This window comes from Mytilus californianus, unplaced genomic scaffold (genome assembly GCF_021869535.1).
Source record: "Mytilus californianus isolate M0D057914Y unplaced genomic scaffold, xbMytCali1.0.p SCAF_5, whole genome shotgun sequence".
Lineage (NCBI taxonomy): Eukaryota > Metazoa > Mollusca > Bivalvia > Mytilida > Mytilidae > Mytilus > Mytilus californianus.
This window is the reverse complement of record NW_026262701.1, coordinates 69,928,426-69,948,632: the sequence shown is the minus strand read 5'-3', so window position 1 is coordinate 69,948,632 and position 20,207 is coordinate 69,928,426. Positions and strand designations below refer to the sequence as shown.

General features: G+C 33.0%; 2 protein-coding genes across 4 annotated transcripts in view; both read left to right on the top strand.

The window, feature by feature from the left end:
• Positions 1–1,634: 1,634 nt before the first annotated feature.
• On the top strand, positions 1,635–5,293 carry LOC127701357 (apolipoprotein D-like). The gene is made up of 4 exons (XM_052205252.1): positions 1,635–1,784; positions 3,174–3,301; positions 3,669–3,754; positions 4,893–5,293. Exons 1-4 carry the CDS (start codon positions 1,662–1,664, stop codon positions 5,126–5,128), a joined length of 573 nt encoding a protein of 190 aa, XP_052061212.1. The 5' UTR covers positions 1,635–1,661; the 3' UTR covers positions 5,129–5,293.
• A 3,942-nt stretch (positions 5,294–9,235) lies between these two features.
• The window catches only part of LOC127701277 (junctophilin-1-like), a 52,081-nt gene continuing 41,109 nt past the window's right edge, over positions 9,236–20,207 (top strand). For 2 of the 3 annotated variants that reach the window (XM_052205126.1, XM_052205125.1), the window contains exon 1: positions 9,237–10,493. In XM_052205126.1, coding sequence (XP_052061086.1) covers positions 10,109–10,493 — 385 coding nt within the window. In that variant the 5' untranslated portion in view covers positions 9,237–10,108. Of the gene's footprint in view, positions 10,494–20,207 lie in introns of all 3 variants that reach the window. The other variant, XM_052205124.1, reaches the window with a different exon arrangement.

The following is a 20,207-nucleotide window of genomic DNA, read 5'->3' as shown; positions in this document are numbered from 1 at the left end:
AGACTTGATTAGTAAGACCATTTAGGACCTCCCAAAATATAATTTTTATTCGGGATCACGATTTTCAAAAATTGTTATCGCGAATTTTATAATGCGTTATTACGGAGTGCTTTCTTTATAACGAATCTAAGGAATTTGTTATCACAGATTTGTGTAATTCGTGATAGCGGATTTAAAATGTATAATTCGATATAACAAACTCTGTTTCGCTATTACGGATTAAATGCGTGATAAAGAATCCAATGAGTTTGTTATCACAAATTTTCGGATTAAAAATTTGCGATTACGACAATGTTTTTATTTTAGTCGTGATAACAAATTTGATATTATAATAACGTTTTTAAAAAATCCGTGATAACAGATTTCTTCCTTTACTACGAATTACAAAATTATGAATAATCAATTCAACAGATTCATTATCACGAATTTTATCCGTGATAAGGAATTATAATTGCTGATAATTAAATCATAGTTTTACAATTCATGATGACGATTTTGATTCGTGATCATGAGTTTTTAAATTCGTGATGTCGAATTCAAATAATATTTTTTTTGAGGTCCTAAAATAGTTTTGCGTAGAACTGGAAGTTTGGATACACCGGTAAAAATATTATTAAAACGGTACATCACATCCTATTTTTACGGTTTATTGCACAACATCGCGCTGCTTTATTTATTTTTGCAGAATAAATCAAACCGTTTGTTTTTATACTGTTGAAATATTTCGCATTTTAACATATCGGGGCCAATACGGTATGGGTTTTGCACATTGTTGAAGATCGTTGTTCACATCTTCGAAAGATTGCTTTCCCATTGGCAAGCATCACACATATCGCAGACAGAAAGGTAAACACATAATAACCCAGCAAGTAAAACTGTTGGAATTCAAAGTGAAACAGCGTCAATCAAAGGTAAACTTATACGTATTTATATATGTTATTTCAATTCATCCACGTGTCTATGTTGCATTTTCACGTGTTCATTCTCGTATAAAGCATCGATCTTTCCTTGTGTGTGTGTGAGGGGGGGGGGGGGGGTATTTATGTACGTATGAGAAAGGGTTGTTTCTCTGGACACACCATTTTTTTCAACTTTATTTAAAAATACACATCACAAAACAATTTTTTCAAAATTTTTCACTAATGCAAAAAACAAAAAAAAAGCAATCCATTCCGTTCTGAAAACAGTTATATTTGTTTTAAAATCTTAGAAACAAACAATTTATTAAACAATATGACCCTCAAAACAAAATGTTTGCCAGGTTCTGAAAAAGAGGGGTTGTGTTACAACTCGACAACACATTTTTTGTTTGATCATCCTTTTACGTTTTTGAAATTTATCTGTGAAATTACAATAGTTTTGTTTACAAAAAAACAAGTCAATTTACAAAAAAGAGTTAGAATGACCATACATAAGGTGCTGTTATTATAAACCTGAAAAACTGACGATTAAAAGACCTTTGTTGTTTATTTTTGAAATTCAATTTTGTTGTACAGTTACATATACATATGTTTAAAAATAGTAGGCTACTCCTTATGTCGGTCAGGCGTTGTTATATCATATTGAATCATGTTGACCTCTTCAGATGTTTCATAAAGATCTTAAGTAACTGAAGTATATATATTGCAACACGATCACGTTTGTTAATACTTCTAATCAAAATGTTTACGGTGGCACTCTGTGTATTATGTTCCATACTTAATGTTGGTTTTACTCATGCGCAGATAGTTGGTGTAGGAAAATGTCCTTCTGTGGTGGCACAAAAAGAACTCGACGTAAAAGAGGTACGACATTATGAACATTTATGATCAAGTAATCTATAATCTTTCGACAAACTATTTTATATACATGTGTATGTATAAGACTAAAAATAAAATCAATGATACTTTCCCTTTTAAATAAATGCACCAAGTGAACGTTTTTATTCGAATTAGATGAGACTGCGTATTTATACATCTCACTCAGCCAAACGGATGCCCCTCTTTACTTTAAGTTTTACTGCTGGATGAGAAACCAGGTGACAATATTTCTAGCACCCAGTTATTATTTCGGGTTGAAAAGTTAAAACAGATTTCACTGATGATTTTCTGGTTTGATAAACTTGATTTTGTTTATTAGAAAATTAGTGTCCTTTAACGAGTGCGGAAACATAATTTATAGTACTCAGAGGCGGATTTAGGGTTTTGTGGGGAAAATTTGGTTGATTGTTTAGGGAATCACTGAAGCATGACTAAGCGGGCCCCCTCTTATGAAAATTTTTGGATCCGCCACTGGTACTAGATGAGCTTTCATCAGAGACACTTCATATTTAAACGTTTATTACTGAGTAGCACTAAACATGTTTAACCCCGCCGCATTTTTGCGCCTGTCCCACTTGTATGTTTTTTTTTTAATTTTAGTTCATTTATATGTTTTGGAGTTTAAACTTTCATTTTCACTGAACTTGTACACATTTTTCTTAAGGGGCCAGCTGAAGCTCGCCTCCGGTTGCGGAATTTTCTCGCTGTGTTGAAGACCTATTAGTGGCCTTAGGCTGTTTTCTGCTCTTTGGTCGGGTTGTTGTCTCTTTGACACATTCCCCATTTCCATTCTCAATTTTAAATTAAACATTACATCAAGTTCAAGTATAAGTATAGGTTCTGGATAGCGGGTCGATCTTGAAACTTTCACTGCAAAAAGGGAAATTTGATAGGGACTGAAATTTTGCCTGGCAAGTTAGGAAGATGGGACTTTAAATCTAGTTAAGTAAAATGATAATAATGCCACAATGAATTTATGTGTTGCCGGGTCTTTTTATTTATTTTATGGTACTCGTAGGAGCGAGCAAACAATTATAAGTGAAATAATTTCCTGGAAAAAAATGATGAGCAGGTCGAAATATTCTGAAGACATTTTTTTACTTGCTCGACATTTATCATTTTTTCGTTTCCTTTTTTACTATAAAAATTTGCTTTAAAAAGAAAGCATACATGTGAATTTCTATGAATATGTATTTGATATATATAAAATGTGAGGTATACCAGTTCGATTTTAGTAAATGTAGGATAATGTGTTTGAAATTGATAATAAAAAAGCATAGTAATATTAAAAAGCATTACTTGATGAGTTTTAATTGGAGATGATCATAGCGAGCCGCGCTAAAATAGTAGTACAAGTATGAATTTTTATTTCAGTATCTCGGGGATTGGTATGAAATCTACAAATTCAAAGCTAACTTTGAAGACGGACAAGAATGCATAAAAGCTAATTATTTACTTAAGGAGGACAAACACATTCGAGTTCTTAACGAAGGAAAGACGCCGTAAGTAGAAAGGCCAGTTTAGGGATCAATTGGCGGTATTTTTACTGCATTAGTAACCACATAGATGGCAATTATATCTATGGTAACCAATATTAGATTATTCAAGTTACATGCATTTCAGATGCATACATAAAAATATGTCAACGGTTCAATGTTCAATCAGTTAATTATGAACTTTTCGTTACCGCCTAATATTGCTTGATTATTGCTTATTTAATGTCCAATGTCAAACATTTCATTCAAAGTCAGACTGAATACATAAACGATTGCCCGAAAGATTGAGAAAAATATCAACGTTACATGGGAGATAACTCTGATATGACTATAATTTCTCAGTTGGAGTAACATACCTTGATTTTTCTTTCAGGAATGGAGAAACGATTTCAATAGTTGGTGATGGATATGCACCCGATGAGAATGAACCAGCAAAGCTATTGGTTAAATTTTCTGAAGGTTTGTTTAATTTCTATGACTATACAAAAAATGTAAAAAAAAAAGTATTTTTTCAAGTTAAGTTTGGCTATGAGTTCTCATTTATTTTCTCAGGCTGTGTTTGTAAACATTGCTGTCGTAGTTATGTATAATGAAAGTGTATGGAATCGGAGATAAATGCGAATTTTATCTGAAACAGTCATGGGTCATGTGGTTTTAGGTACAAACTATAAATAAATGTTTGATTACTGTGCATAATAAACACAATATTATAATGATACTGTTACATGCTAAAAGTAATTCAAATTTTGAAAATGATAGCACAAATGTATATATACTATCAATTTTCAAAGGAAAAAAAAGAAAAAAATATTACATAGTGTTTATTGGTGTTGTACCTTCGAAATCGCATATAAAACGATTCTCAAAAGTGAATTAAAGAATAAATGCGTTTTTGTTCGAGTGTTCGACGGCGTTATATTTAGCAGCAGAGATGTAATCAATCAAGTGCTGTATAGGTTGACGCTATGACAAAGATTTATATTCTTATGCATGTTGTTTCCAAATTATAGTTTATACAGATGTTGTGTACGTGTAATCTAGCTAGGTGACACACATGTGTCATTAATGATTAACCAGCTCGATTTTGTACTCACAAATTTATAAACTTCAACCAAACATTAAGCACTGCACTATTTCCCATAAAGTTACAAATGAGGACCCAGCCTTGGTTCGATTCCTATTAAAAACTTTTCTTTAAAGCATATGTAGAGACCAAATTATCTTACAATATGCATAAATAGACTTTGTTACAGTGTTATATAATATACTAGCATTAAGACATGTGTATATTTAAACTCATCATAGATACAAGGATTAAGATTTTGTACGCCAGACACGCGTTTCGTCTACAAAAGACTCATCAGTGACGCTCGAATCAATAAAGTTAAAAAGGCCAAATGAAGTGCGAAGCTGAAGTGCATTGAGGACTCCAATGCATATGACAGTGATGAGCTAAATCAAAATCAAATGTGCTTGTTTATCAAGTTATGTTAAGACGTTCGCAGAATACTGATAACTTGTACACAAATTCTGTACAAAATTACAATTCGTACCTAATAAACATATTTATACTTCTAAATTCAACTTTTTATTTCAGCTGCTCCATATGGAAATTACTGGGTGGTTGACACAGACTACAAAACATATACTCTTATTTATTCCTGTTCGGAATTAGTCGATATACATTTTGAATTCGCATGGATACTGGCAAGGGAGAAATCAATTACAGAAGAAATAAAAAATAAGCTTTTCCAAGAACTCGAAGATTTCAAAGTCAACACTAAAAATTTCTTGAAAACCGATCAAACAGCATCATACTGTGAGACCAAGTGAAAATGCAGAACGAGCGAAACACCATATCTGTGACTACATGAAAGAACTAAAGAAATAATTACCATCCATATTTTGCGAATAAGGGAGAGGATTTCATCAGTTGAAATACCTTGTGGGCTTTCTATTTTGTATCTCTAAACAAATAAAATAATATTAAATATTCAGCTTTTGAGTTATAGTTTCCTTAGTTATACATTAAGCATTTGATTTTGCTTGTAGTAATTTTCAATATTTTTGCGCAAAAAATGATTTCGCTTTACCAAATAAAATCAATTGAAAATGTCCACGGATCCTAGACCACTGCTTACTACCGCCATGAAGGAGATATTGGGCCAGGGTCTAAGGCTATAGATAAGAATTTGCGACTTCCAATGGCTTCCAAACGATTCATCGATATCAGTATTATTCTGACTCGCGATCGATGCAACTATATTGTTTGTTCTAATTCCAAAATGCTGGCAGGATACAGAATAAACAAACGAACTACTAGTTTATTACACAGTTTAAAAATAAGAAGATGTGGTATGCTTGCGATTGAGACAACTATATATATACAAGAGACTAAATGACGCAGATTGAAGTAAATATAGGTTTTGATCATACAGGGATTGGACCAACGGAAAACCACAATCAAGTTGACTATGCTATAAATCCAGACTTTCAAGGCGTATCATCAGGTATAAAGTGTATATCATTTCAGTCACGTGTACCAAATGTTTAAATAAACACAGAAGACAAAACAACCGCGTCCCGCGTGATTACAAAAACGGAAATGTTTATATTTAGGATGTTCGCTTGTCATGTTTGCCATCTATTTATTTGAAATCCTGGCTAAATCTCTGCTTCTCGTCGAACAGTGAGCTAGGATCCCAGTCTCTCTTTTTTCTAGATCTTTTGACCTTTTTCATTTAATAGTAATAGAAAATATCACCCCCATTTTTCTTTTAATAATTTCTTTAAAAACACTTAGTCTAAACTTGTCCCTGTACAATTCGGTTATTGCTTCGTTAATAGTTTAATTTGACATATTATTACCAAACAACAGCCTGTTCTGATTGGTTGCTTATTGATGTGGCTTCTTTTGACTTGAATGGGTTTTAAATTGTGGAATACGTAAGGAAGGGGAGAAGATATTGTATTTTTACGGATGGTCTGACAGTACGGGTATGCAAGACCCTATCGATGAATATGTTGCTATAGAATCACACCTACTGTTGGATAAGCGCTTAAAAAGATAGGTTAACAAAACAACCAACACGCCAGTATATAACGTCAACGTTATATGTGTTACCCTCGGAACTTTATTATTTTAAATCTTAAATGCATGGGTTACTCTCGCTGTGTTATTAAGGTGATGATGAAGTCGAGAGTGTCCATTTAATTGTACATGACAGAAAAAATATTGTTAGTTTTTAACTATTTTATGTATATTTTCTTTTCAAAGTCCCTTATTAATTCGTGACCCTCTGATCGGAGCTTATTCCTGTGAGGTCCCATTTTGTATCATATTAATAATAATAATGACTCTAAAATTCCAATAAAACGGTATCCGAAAATATGAAAAAAATAATAAATACTTCTGGAAAAAAGGCTAAAAATTGTCGTTTTCTCTAAAAATAAAAACAAAAAACTCAAATACATTAGGCTGACGTTTATTTATGATACTGCGAAGCACTCCATACCTTTAAAGAAAAGTTAAACTCGTAGCATTGTTATTTTAATTTTAAACGATTTATACAGCGAAAAGATCTATTAAAAATCATAAAAACTTCTAGCTGTTTCCCGCCATATTTTTAAATGCTTATATCTCAAAACAGGCAGAAGGGAAAAGTTTTATCTGACATCATGTATATTATAAATATTTAGCAAATGCATATCAATGTATATGTAACAAAGTGTATTGAACAGCACAATGAGTACCCATTAATAAAACCCGGTGCACGATGATGATACACAAAGCATATCTCGACACACTAATCCTATTAGATGCGTATCAGTAATTGATTTACATGTGCACTTAAGGTTCATCATAACCATTTGGCAAACATGGCTGTGTTTACACCACGAAATGTATTCAGAGAGCTGACAAACCTGTAAAGCTGGAAACGTATTAAGTCCTTGTAAGACCCAAATATGTAAAAGTTAAATGCATTTGTGTTTAATAAAATTTTGAGATTTTTTTTTGGCATCGATTAAGATGGTAAAATAAGCCAACACGTTCAAAACTTGAATTTTGTTTGATTATGTCCACTCAGTAGCACTATTCAATGCAGATATCGTATCTATTGCAGTGGCGGATCCAGAACTTTTTATAAGGGGGGCCCACTGACTGACCTAAGGGGGGCCCTGCTCCAGTCATGCTTCAGTGATTCCCTATATAATCAACCAAATTTTTCCCTCAAAAGGGGGCCGGGCAAGGGGGAGGGGCCGCCCCCTCCCCCTGGAGGGGCCGCCTATATATTGTCCCTCTATTGTCCATATTAATCAATACAATGCAATTCAATGACCTGAGGGGAACATCTCAAAAAATTTACCGGACTTGTTTTATTTTTACACCTTCTGTAGCAACGCAAAAAGCACATCAAAATCTAGAATAGGTTTTTTTTTTCATTTCTGAAACGCAAAATGCATTTATATTCTATATACCTATAATTAAATGTCCTTCCCGGCCTTAAAAACGCTTTCAGTTGCACAGGTTTGTCTGTACTTAAAATAAATTATTTTTGTGTAAACATAGCCGCTTATGATGAACCTTAAATATAGCGACATCGTTTACGGTATGCACATTTGTGAAGATTGAATTTATTCCACATATCTGTTTGCTGTACTTGGCCTATATAAATATGAATTACTAAGGTGTTATTACAGAACAAATCAACGTACTTGATTAAATAAAGAACGAATTGATGCGCAAACAATGGCACGAGAAAGGCAAACATTTCCACATGTTAGACATATTGACTTGTAAAAAAGCAGGTTAAGATATATATATGAATGTATGTTGTCATGAAAATTTTAACAATATTTTAGATCAAAAATGCAAACGAGTTCACCGCTCAACTACAAATATATCGCAAGGTAGGAGGGTCTGTATAGGGGTCCTTCATTTCTTTATTCTTTAAGTTTTAGACCATTTGTCTCTATTCTTTATTCATTTTGACCATTATTCTATTTTTTTACATTTTAGCTTTCCATTTTTCTCTGTTTTTTAAATTTTGTTGCACTTTAATTCTGCACTTTTTGCCCATTATTCCCTATGCTGTAAACCCCATCCAGATCCTCTGGTAAGCGTGTCACGAATTCCGAGAGAGTTGTACATTTAGAAAGAATTCGTTCATCCAGATGATACCATGGCTAGAAAAAAAACTTTATTACAGGCACTCGTACTTCGGGGTTTAAGAAAAAACTTGTGTTCTTGAAAATCTTCACTGTTTACTCTTTTTGGACAGTTTGATCAATTTTTGTCTTTTGTATTTTCTCGTTAAACCAATGCTCTCTTTCAGTTAAATAGTTATATACTTGTATACATGCATTTAACAATTAATGTTTGCACGGCATTTTAGAGTTAAAGCAAAAAAATTTACGTATACATTCGTCGTGTATTCGTCCTGTAAATGCATGTAATGTTTGCCACTGGACGTTGCTTATTATTTATTTTTTCTTAGAAAATACCCAATTATTGGACAACAATTTTTATCGCTATTGTTTAGTTTCACTTAATATTCTGATTTTGTTCTTTTTATCTTTTTAATGTCGTTTAATACATTTTGGCTAAATTTGTTAAAATCTTAATCTTTAAAATCACTAGCGCTTTATATCATGTTTTAAAACTTTTTTATCTTATGAGATAATCACATACTCTTAATAAAAATTAAAATAAATGAAAGAAAAACGAAAGAAAGAAAAAATGAACATGGATCGACCAGTTATAGCAAACAAACGCTGAATCAATAAGCTAAATTTTTGTATACATAATGAGCAATATTTAAGTATTTTATTGGAGAGCTGTTGATCTTAATCAAGTGATCTCGTTAAATTATCGCGAGATCAATAGAAAAACAATCATCTGCATATGTCCCAAACTTTTCAAGCAGCTCTTCTTACTTCATGAGCAAAATCAATAGACACAACCTGCGTATTGTCTATGTATACCTGAGATCGATCAAACCGATCGTTCATGTGTACATTAATTATTTATTTGTCACTGTGTAAATCTTGGAATTACTGGAAAAACGAAAATTGCCTTCGTTAAAGTGTTGATGCAAGTATCTTATCTGCGAGAACATGTGGCGTTTCAGGAGGCAGCTATATTACCAGACGCTTGGCCAATAGTAACGTGCGGCCATATATGGAGACCCGACCCGAGGAGTCAGATACTGTGTTATGTCCGACATTTTCGCATAATTTATTCACCCTGTCGATGATAATTTCGAATCATCTTATAGTATCTTTTCATTACTGAATATACTTAATTCATAACAATTTTCGATAACAAAATAATGAAGGCTTCAAAAATGGCTACGCCTGCGCTACGACTTTGATTGAAAAATAACATGGCATAAGTAATTTGTCGAGATTCACTACGCCATCTTTTCTTGAAAGAGATACAGATTCAAGTGAGTGTTTATAAAAAAAAATATTACATCTGACGTATTTCTTATGTAACAATGTGATTTGACGATACGACAATCAGTCTGCTTTCTGGATTTAAGCTCCAACCACATAGCCATGAATCAATGTTAGGATGAAATTGTTGAACAATTATTATTCACCTGACTTTTTCTTAATTAACCTTAATTTACACCATTTCATTGATTTCTGTTTCTGACGAGTCTCATAGGATTATGTCAGCCATTTTGGATAGAGAATGCCGGTGAATTATTTTCTTGGCGGATTTATGTGGATAATGTTATTTGTTTCTGTGAAAATACATATCTAGCTTGGAGTTTTACACCCTCCCTCCATGTGGGTAGCATCTAAATGACAACTGGAGGAGGCCGTTTCGATTTTGATGATGGGGGCACGTACAGCGGAGGATGGGAGGATGGAAAAGCTCATGGACACGGAGTTTGCACTGGTCCCAAGGGGATGGGGGAGTACTCGGGCGCATGGCAGTTTGGTTTCGAAATTTCTGGAGTTTATACATGGCCAAGTGGAAATGCGTTCAAAGGCCAGTGGTTTCAGGGCAAACGTCATGGATTAGGCGTTGAAACAAAAGGGAGATGGATTTATAAAGGGGAATGGACACAAGGATTTAAAGGGCGCTATGGCGTCCGTCAGTCGACGTCATCAGGAGCCCGATATGAAGGAACATGGACCACTGGATTACAATGTGGATACGGATGTGAAACATATGCTGACGGGGGTAAGATATTTGCACGGCTTTTAACAGTTGTATCCTTTCCTTTTTGCATGTCACGAATGTTTTGTCAGTATACACACACACACACATATCAATCGCGCAATATACTCATTTGTTTTTGTCACTGAGAAAATTTACCTTAAGTATTTGTCCACTTGACCTTTTGTGAGAAGCTATTTGTTTAATATAAATTTGATTTATCTTTGAGTTCAGCGTAACTTCGATCAGCTGTAAATGAGAAAATTAACAACAGATTAGAGGGAAATTTATACACTATTGGTCGTTCTACAAATCAATGATAAACATGTAATGTTTATAATCTAGTAATCATTAAAATCGATCTCGGTCCTATCAAATAACATAATTGGACAGTGTTCTTTTAGCGGTCAAGGCCACTGTATTAGAATGTAAAAACTTTAAATGTAATTATAAATCTCAAGGTCATTTCGATTTAGTGCAGCTTTAAAAATTGACATAAAGAACTTATATCTAGTTGATGTTATATTTTGCGAAAAAAAATACCAAAACTTTATCATTGAAACTCATACAGTTCAAGTATATTATAGATATTCATTAAAACATGGTTAGGCTCGTAACCGCATCATTACTTGTAACCTTGTAACAAAATTTAGACACTCACTGCATGTTAAAACGTGAAAAAATCAAAAGTATGTGGAATAATTAAACAGGGAGAAATTGCCTTCGAAGAAAGTGCAACAAAAAAAAAGACTACGCACCACTATCAAACATGTCAAATAGTAGAAGAGACTTCCAGCAGAAGAAGAGTTTCTAATTTTTTCTCCAGATAAGGCCCTGGAGATCAACTCTGTATATAACTTCCAAATTGTTCTTTACTACTTTTTACTTATCCACTGACCTGCTTAGGTTGTAAAAAGGGAGAATATATACCAAGGGGACATTCAAAGAAGAGGTCCGAGAACAAACAACAGTCCAGAAAACACTATATACAAAGACTAAAGATTGAGGTACACGAACCTCAACAAAATTTGGGTAGAAGTCATATTGAGGCTCATATCTAGGGTCCAATTATCAATGATTATGTACATTCTTATATTAACCCGTGCCTTGTATTCTTGGAAACAAGTCAGTTCATTTTATTATAAATTTGGACAGTTATATATTGTGTTGATGGGCAAAGAATATTTATCATTTTTTCATTTTCATTGAGGCTATCAAAATTTTCTATACTTTTAGCCTTTGTTAATTTTTCAATAAAAACTGGTCTAATGGAAGCGTTTTTCCTGCAATACAAAAGAAAATGTTTTTCATCCTCAATTGTATTGCAGAAGGAAAAATGAAAAAGTAACGAAAAAGGACGAAAAAGTAGATAGATATGTATAAGTCAAAGTCGTATAGGAAATTGTATGGAGTGTCTTTGCAAACTGATAGTAATTTTCCTTGTGTTTCAAAATACTAGTATTCGAAATAAGACACTTAACATTACTTCGGAAGTTGGTGTACGAATTGGAAAATAGCCGTTCTATCATGTCTATAGGCATTTTCTTTTGATTTACATCCATATCTTTACTTTCATTCTCTTTGATTTCAAAATTATTTGTTGTTTTCTCAAAGATATGCCCTTATTATCATAAAAGACAGTAAAGAACAAAAAGTTCAAGATTGTTCCTTTGGACGAAATTACTCTTATGTATCCGCTGTTAGAATCTCCTCCAGGTTAAACATATGATATATAGGCTATAAACCATATACAGACCAATCAGTCAATGTGTATAAAAGGCTCTGCTTAAAGTTTTAACACAAAAGAAATATTTTAGCTAATACTTAAAGCTACTTGTAGAAGAGCAGTCACCATGAATCACATTGTTCATTCTAATATAAGATTGTAGTGCCTCTGATTTCATTTGTTTAAAATCTGAAAGATTGTATTTTATTCCAATTCTTATTCTTGCGATTGCGCCCGATACAGATTGTGAATGAAATACACTCAGTGGGGTCAAGGACGAACATTTTGGAGACGTAACAATTGGATAGCTTCCATATATGAACTTCCATTTGAGTGTGTTCAAGGCCAAGCAGACTTCGTGTGTCAAGATTCAATAAAGACTGATCAAAATCCATTGTCATATATCTTGATGGATATCTTTCATTTGATCTTATTCAAGTCAGAGGGAATCCGAAGGACACTGACAGATCTTTTCAGTGATAACTCTAGGCTCATCAATTCGTGTTTGTTGCAATATTGATCCAAATTCAGCTTTTCATTGGTTCAAAGAAAATGTCAACGAATGATGTCTTAGTTTTTGCCTTTCACTGACCTGAAAGTCAAAGAAAATTAGCATTGATTATTACAAATTCAGTTCCAAGAATGAATATCGACAAAAATACAAACTACACACAAAGCGGTATTTTTTTTCATTAATTAACCTTTTTTCGCACTTCTTTTAGGGTTTCTCATCAGCCTCTCATAATTCGGTTCAAACCGTATACAATTTTAATTTAGAAGTCTTGCTGCTGTATATTACTGTTAACGAACAAGACAATGTTTTTTTTTAGAATTTGCAGATGATTCAAATAGCCGACCATACGGTATGGGTTTTCCTCATTGTTGAAGGCCGTACGGTGGCATATTGTTGCTTATATCCACTTCATTTAACTCTGGTGGATAGTTGTCTCATTGGCAATCATACCACATCTCCTTATTTTTATATTATAAGAATGATGTATTCTGTAAAAGAGAAAATAGTTTTAAGCTACAGAAAAAAAGGGAAGCCACTTTTTATCATTATCAGCAAGACCACATGAAGGGAAAAGATACATTGTCTTTACATTTAACTTATTTGCTTATTCATAAGATGCACCCCTCTTCATTCCCCACTGGACATGAAAGATGCGATGCCATTGGTAGCTGCGATAGTTTAAAGTGTCCGGGGTGCACATTGATGAATATAACCATTTGACAGGATTGTTGATATTTTTGTTTAAAAAAACATACTTTAATATTATTTATTGTAACGGTTATACTAAACTTGGTGAAAATATATACATAAAAGAAGTTCCTTGCATAAATACTTGCAGGTTTTTTTATAAAGAAATTAATGGAACGTGATATGTGTATGTCAGTTGTATGAGTGTACATATGATAATAAGACCCCCTTATGAAAATATTTGTTCGTTTATTTGTCCTGGTATACCATGTTTACTCTTAATGCCTTCCATACAAACGTTTTGCCCTAAACGGGAAATAATACATGTTATTTAGAATAAAGCTGTGACACTTGCCTCACATTTTTTTTTATAAAAATATAACCAGTTAACCCTTAAGCCAAATATTTATATATACTTGTTCCTGCATTCTGACATAATAATCGGGAATGAAGGTAAAAAAATATTTTTTCACATAGATTATATTGGAATAGTTTAACCAAAAATCGTCTTGACTTAATCGGTGCTAAACCAAAAATGTCCATAAAATGTGTTAGAGTATACAACAAAATTAAGGATAGGTAGGAAGGCAGGGAAAAAAAACTGGTAAATACCGGATGTTGGTTTTATTTCATTCCTCGTTTATAGTTCGTTGCAATATTATCTGAATAAAGGTACAGTATATAGATGAAGGTTTAACCACCAGATTGAGCTCGATTTAAGGTAACTTTGTACATTGCAAGGAATCTATTCTCATCTAGTTTCTTTAAAAACAATGAGTAATAGTTTACCTAGATACATCACTACTATGTTAGTTCTGCCAATACCTTTCTTTGATTTATTCAGATAAATAAATTTTAACTAAATCAAATGACCATGACTGCAAGTCGTGCTCTTTTTAATTCTTCTCCTGGTAATCATTCTTTTTAATCAATGCAATTATAGGATCAACTAAATACACAAGGTCCCATTGATGTGTAATTATCCCCACCCCCAGCAAAATCATTTTAAGCTTTATCCATAGAATCGATAAACTAGGCGAGATTGGAGATTAAATACAGTTTGATCGGATTGAGATTAAAAACGTTATAAATATTGATACAGACTGTATTATTTGTCAGTGCTGCAGACAGTGTAACAATACAGACTTCATCAAATGGACTCGGTGTCGATTTTTACACAGATGTTACGTGTGGTCTGTTTGATTGTTCTGTCCGGAAACAAATACAAGTCCCTGTCCTTTTGTTACAATCGAGTATTTCAATCAAATGAAATGAACGAAAGTGTGTTAACCTGTATGCCAAGAGGAGGTGCAAGTTACATAATTAAGAAAAGATCACAAACCCCTGTGTCTCAGTTTTTCTCTCCCGTTAGGGTTACGATTCCGCCACATAACTCGCCAAGGAGCATCCAAGGACTTTTCAATTTTGGCCAAATGCATGTAAAAACGTCAAAGAATTATTTCATTTAAATTCACAATGATAATATTATATCATAAGATAAGATAAGATAAGATAAGATAAGATAATTTTTATTTTCCAAATTAGGTCCCCAGGGGGGCATATACATATAACATATATAATTGATACAACATACAGTATTTTACATGACATTCATATAATAAACTTCAACTATTGAAATAAAGTCATACAGGTATTATATGTTAAATAAAAAGTATTTAAGAGTTGCTACTCCAGAGATGTGGCAAACTTTTTTTTTCTCACTTGATTTTAAAATATTTTGCTGGAAATGTATAAATATAAATATAAATGATTGTTTAGCTGCAACAGACACCAAAAGCTCTAACAATCCTCCTCGTATCTGATGCAGAAAAACAAACACAAATGCAAAAAAAAAGTTCATGTGTATTCACAGCAAATAAAGTATACTGCAGTAATAGGTATGGAGAATAGTGTAGGTTTCCCTACTGCAACAGACACCAAGGGGCGGTACTCAAGGAGCTGTGTTATTTGCACAGTCCTCCTCGTGTCTGAAGCAGACAAGAAAGCCACATAATTAACAATTTTTCGAAATAAATTTACATGCAGCAAATAAAGATGTTGCTTATGAAATTTTTTGTTTAAAACAACACGGCAATTGGAGAGCAACCAAAACGATATATCGATTGTTTGATTGTTTGAATGGGGTTTAATACCACTTTCAGCACTATTGGTTATTTCGTGGCGACAGTTTTTATTGGTGGAGGAGCCGGAGTATTCGGAGAGCCAGCCGACCTTAGACAGGAAAACTGATAATCATAATCAATTAAGATTGGAGTCTAGCGCACCTGCTTCCTCACAACATCGGTGTTGACAAGCTAGAGTTATAGAAGTTAGGCTACTTAGACCATTCGGCCACCGTGCGCCCTCCCCCCAAAAAACAACAAAAAAAACCAAGAAAAAACTTAAAAACCATATAGAGGTCAACATACAGTTTCACTTTTCAACAACAGAAAAGTCTGTGAATGAATGGACCATTCTATTTAATATCTGAAAAAGGGGGTGTGTATGGTTTTTTTCTGATGGGCATCAAAAGTCATTTCTTATGGGTACCGATTGGCTCATAATATATCTGAGAGGTACCCATTTTCTGCTTCTGACGGGTCTTTTCTTATCTAAATATGTAAAAATGAGGAGAAAAATGAGGGGTTGGTGGTAAGATTTGGCATCTGAGGGGTTTTAAGCCAAGCCTCTGAGGGATTGAAACTTGCCTGAAAATTTTCTTAACCGGGGGTGTTTGACAAGGTAACCATCCACCACCCCTGTTCAGAAATTAAACTGAATGGCCCAATGACACAAAAGTTATAAGAATTTGGCCAACAGCACTTTATCTCTATACATGATGAAAATGTAGTATTGGAGACAACAGAATTAACAAGAAATAAGTGTCAATGAATAGTGTGAATCACTTTTTTGTATTATATACACCATGAGTGCGTTAGCCCGATTGGGGTATCCAATTTACACCAAGATATTATTGTCAATGCATAATGATAGTTTTCAATAATTTAGGAGGGGTGTCTTTCAGCGATTTGATCATATGTTTTTGAAAAACATGATAAATGCAATTCATAGAGAATATATATGGCTTTTTCAATATCTCACCTAGTTAATTTCGTTTTGCTCCAGATGAGGGAATATGGAGAAGTCACCATCCCGACTGGAGAGTAGAAGCCACGGATTTGCAAGATGATTTTTTAAAAGCTTTAAATATTAATTTTTACGATTGTAACCAGAAACTTTCGGGGCAAAGTTTTTAACTGTTTCCATTAATTGACGTGTGTCGTCCGTCCCGTCGTTTTGTTATATTTCCTTTTTTTGTAAATCTGAAATTTCAAAAGATATATTTTGAAATTCTCAATAAACAAGATTGGAAATATAACTGTTTCACATTTTCCTTATCTTTTCTTTAATTGACTAGACAAATTGAGTCAAAACGGGGACATATTTAGGAGGTCCTCAGGATATTTACACATGTACCTTATGATGTATTCGTAAAAACCGCATGGCTTTGTTGGTTGTGTTTACAAAAAAAAACATGCCTAATAAAATTTTGAAAAGATTGCTTTTGTTAAAATTAGTTTTTATTGCCCATAATGTTTTTCAAAAAAGTATTGGCAATCTTTTAAAGTCAGATTAGCAAACAAAACAAAAAAAACGCTTAAAAACTGCCTGCTCAATTGCATAAACATTGTGTTTGATGACTTTAAAATCATATCACCAGCTACTTGTAGACATAATTGATATTTCATACAAAGAAAATGACTACTCTTTTATAATTGTGAACGTATCCCAGACTTATGCAAATATTTAATCTGAAACACTCAGAACTTGGTGAAGGTCGGTAACATTTCCTTTAATTATTCCTACAAGGTATGACTTCTTTGATCTTGACACGTGTGCATCGATCCTTACATATTTTAAACGAATTCATGGTATACTTGCTATTCAACAGTTTACATTCATCTTTTTATTTAGTCCGATAGATCGAACACGCATTCAACCATCTATATATACACAATAAATAAACCAAAACTTAAATAAATATTTTAAGGAGAGATCATTTCCTCAAATTCTGTTTAAGCTCATGAACATGAATAAGTATTAAATGAATAAAAAAGAAAGTGTTATATTAAATTTGGAATTAATGCATGAGAAAATGCCGATAATGATTTTGTACTAGTGAATTTTCAAATTTTAACGATAAACGGACATTTCTTGTTTATATCAGAAGAAATCTTTTAACATAGATAAATAACCCTAACAGATCCCCAAATGTTTCCAAATGTTCTGGTGCAGATGCATAATGACTTTACAATACATGTCTTAATGATATACATATATAAGTGCACATGAAAACGATGTATTATTATAACATTACAGTGTTTTCTTGTATCCATAGCAACCCTCTTGGCGTTCAACAAAATATTTGTATCTCATTTGTTTTCAATTAACATCCCGAGGCTTTGCTAACTTACATAACATCTATTGTTTACCATAGTAACCCTCCAGAAAATAATAAAATCCAGACTTTGTCTCTGCTTTATGTGTTGTTCTTGTTAACATTTCATGTCAAAGAATGCAAGAAGTTGTTATAGATGTTTGCTTAGTATAGACGCCAATAAGTTCATGTATCAAGCTTAATTGCATCAGCTTCAGGTAAACTAGACCTTCGGCGGCTTTGACTGTTCTGTTTGTGTCCTTTGGGTACTGGGACTGCGGTCATAGAAATTTCAAGTACGATTATCGTTCTCAGACTCAGAATTCAACCAAACAAAATACAAATTTTGTACTCCAAGTACTGAGTAAAGTTTTATGAACAAGAGCCTCTTCTGATTATCTTAACTTTTTATTTATTTCACTTGGCAAAAACAATGTTAAAGACATACATCGTAGGCATCAAAATTGCTATCATACATGTATACCACATTTTCAGTTTGATCACACTTGCTTTAGTTTGAAGTTTAGGAAGGAAATAAATGTACGACATGTATGATACAAACGTTACTTCAGGGCGCCAGACACGTGTTACTTGGATAACTTTCAGCAGGTAATCTCGAGACCAAAAACTTCGAAAACCAAATACATAAAACATTGGGCATTAAACAAAAGAACAACGAAAATAACATTACACGTGTAAAGGTTCCGATTAGTGGCTAGATCGTGTAAGATGATCGCCAGATTGACAGATACTTTCCATCGTCATTACCTTAGAGAAAAGAGGGCTTATCGGATAGGGATGTGTAATTTGAGTTCAATTTTTAATATCCAAGGCCATGAAAAGATCTTTAACCTGTAATCTGCATGTCAGTTTTTCAAAAAGGAAAATGGGAAACAGATTCATGTGAAAAAAGTCGAGCCATAAATGTTGGTTTGTCACAAAATGGTCTTTACTCATTACCCTGTTTTACTTTGTAAAAAAAATTATCTGACAGAAGGAAGTACCAAGCATTAAACATACATGATTAACCTCACTTTACTTTAACCTTGAAATGCAGTAAGTGGATCATTAAAAATCCCTCATTAGTTTCGGAGAAATGAATGCTGTTTTTATGTATACTGTAATGCTATTAGCGTATAGAAAGATTTGTGTATTGATTCGAGTAATAAACTAAACTATGAATATAGAGAATGGATATGGGAAAGAAGCCATATGTATATATTTATATGATTCTCCCTTTGCATGACAATGCACGTAAACATACAAAATTATACTATTCAACATGAAAACAATCATCTGAAAGATTTTTGTCACCATAGTTACTAGTCTGATGGTAGAATTATCGATCTCATTTAACCTATATTGTGTCTGGGCGACAATTCTCGCTTGGAACCACAAAACGAAGATATATCATCGTTTTCTTCGGTTAGATCTTACAGCTCCTGGTGACAAATATGAATAATTATATTAATAATTGAAAACACAGATTAATTTGTCAACACTGTATAAAATGACGGACAATATCAACCATGTTCTAAATAATCAATTTTCATGTTTTCTAAATGGAATTTTATGCATGTCATTGACAGTTAAATTAATTGAAATATATTCTACTACCAATAATTTGCATTTACGAATGAAGTTTGGCTGTGGATGTGTGTACGTCCAATTTTATATACATATAAAATATCTGTGATCTGAGACTACTATACACATAACAAAGTAGTCTCAGCTGTAATAAATGAAATGAGATTTATATTGCATGTACACGAAAACTGTGTGTGATATATATGTGGTATACGATATGGGTTTTTCTCATTGTTGAAGGCCGACGATGGCCTAAAATTGTTTACATCAACTTCATTTGAACTCTTGTGGATAGTAGTCTCATTGGCAATCATACCACATCTCCTTCTTTTTATATCAAAAACTTAAACCCAAACTTGATTTTTAAATAAACTTAAAATTCAACAGGAAAGAACCAGTTTATAAGGGCGTAGTTGTCAAGGAGAATTCTATGTATGGACCGGATTTTCGTAAAAGAATAAAACATTATCAACAGAGGAAATTAAAAAGTATTTCGTACGCTAGTCTAAAACATAATACCCTGAAAAGAAGTTTTTTTTAATTTTCATTAAATGAGCTCACAAGGAGCATAGTACAATAATAAACATTACTTCAGACAAAACCAATTGGGTACAAAGTACAAACAGTTTTGATTGTAGAATATATACATGTATGATAATATTTAGGTTTTGAAAACCTCCCGATTTATAATCAGATGCACAATTTCTGTTTACATTAACATAAGAAGTGTTACATTTATCCGCACAATTTTTGAGCATTAAACCATAAAACAAGGAATCATTTGAA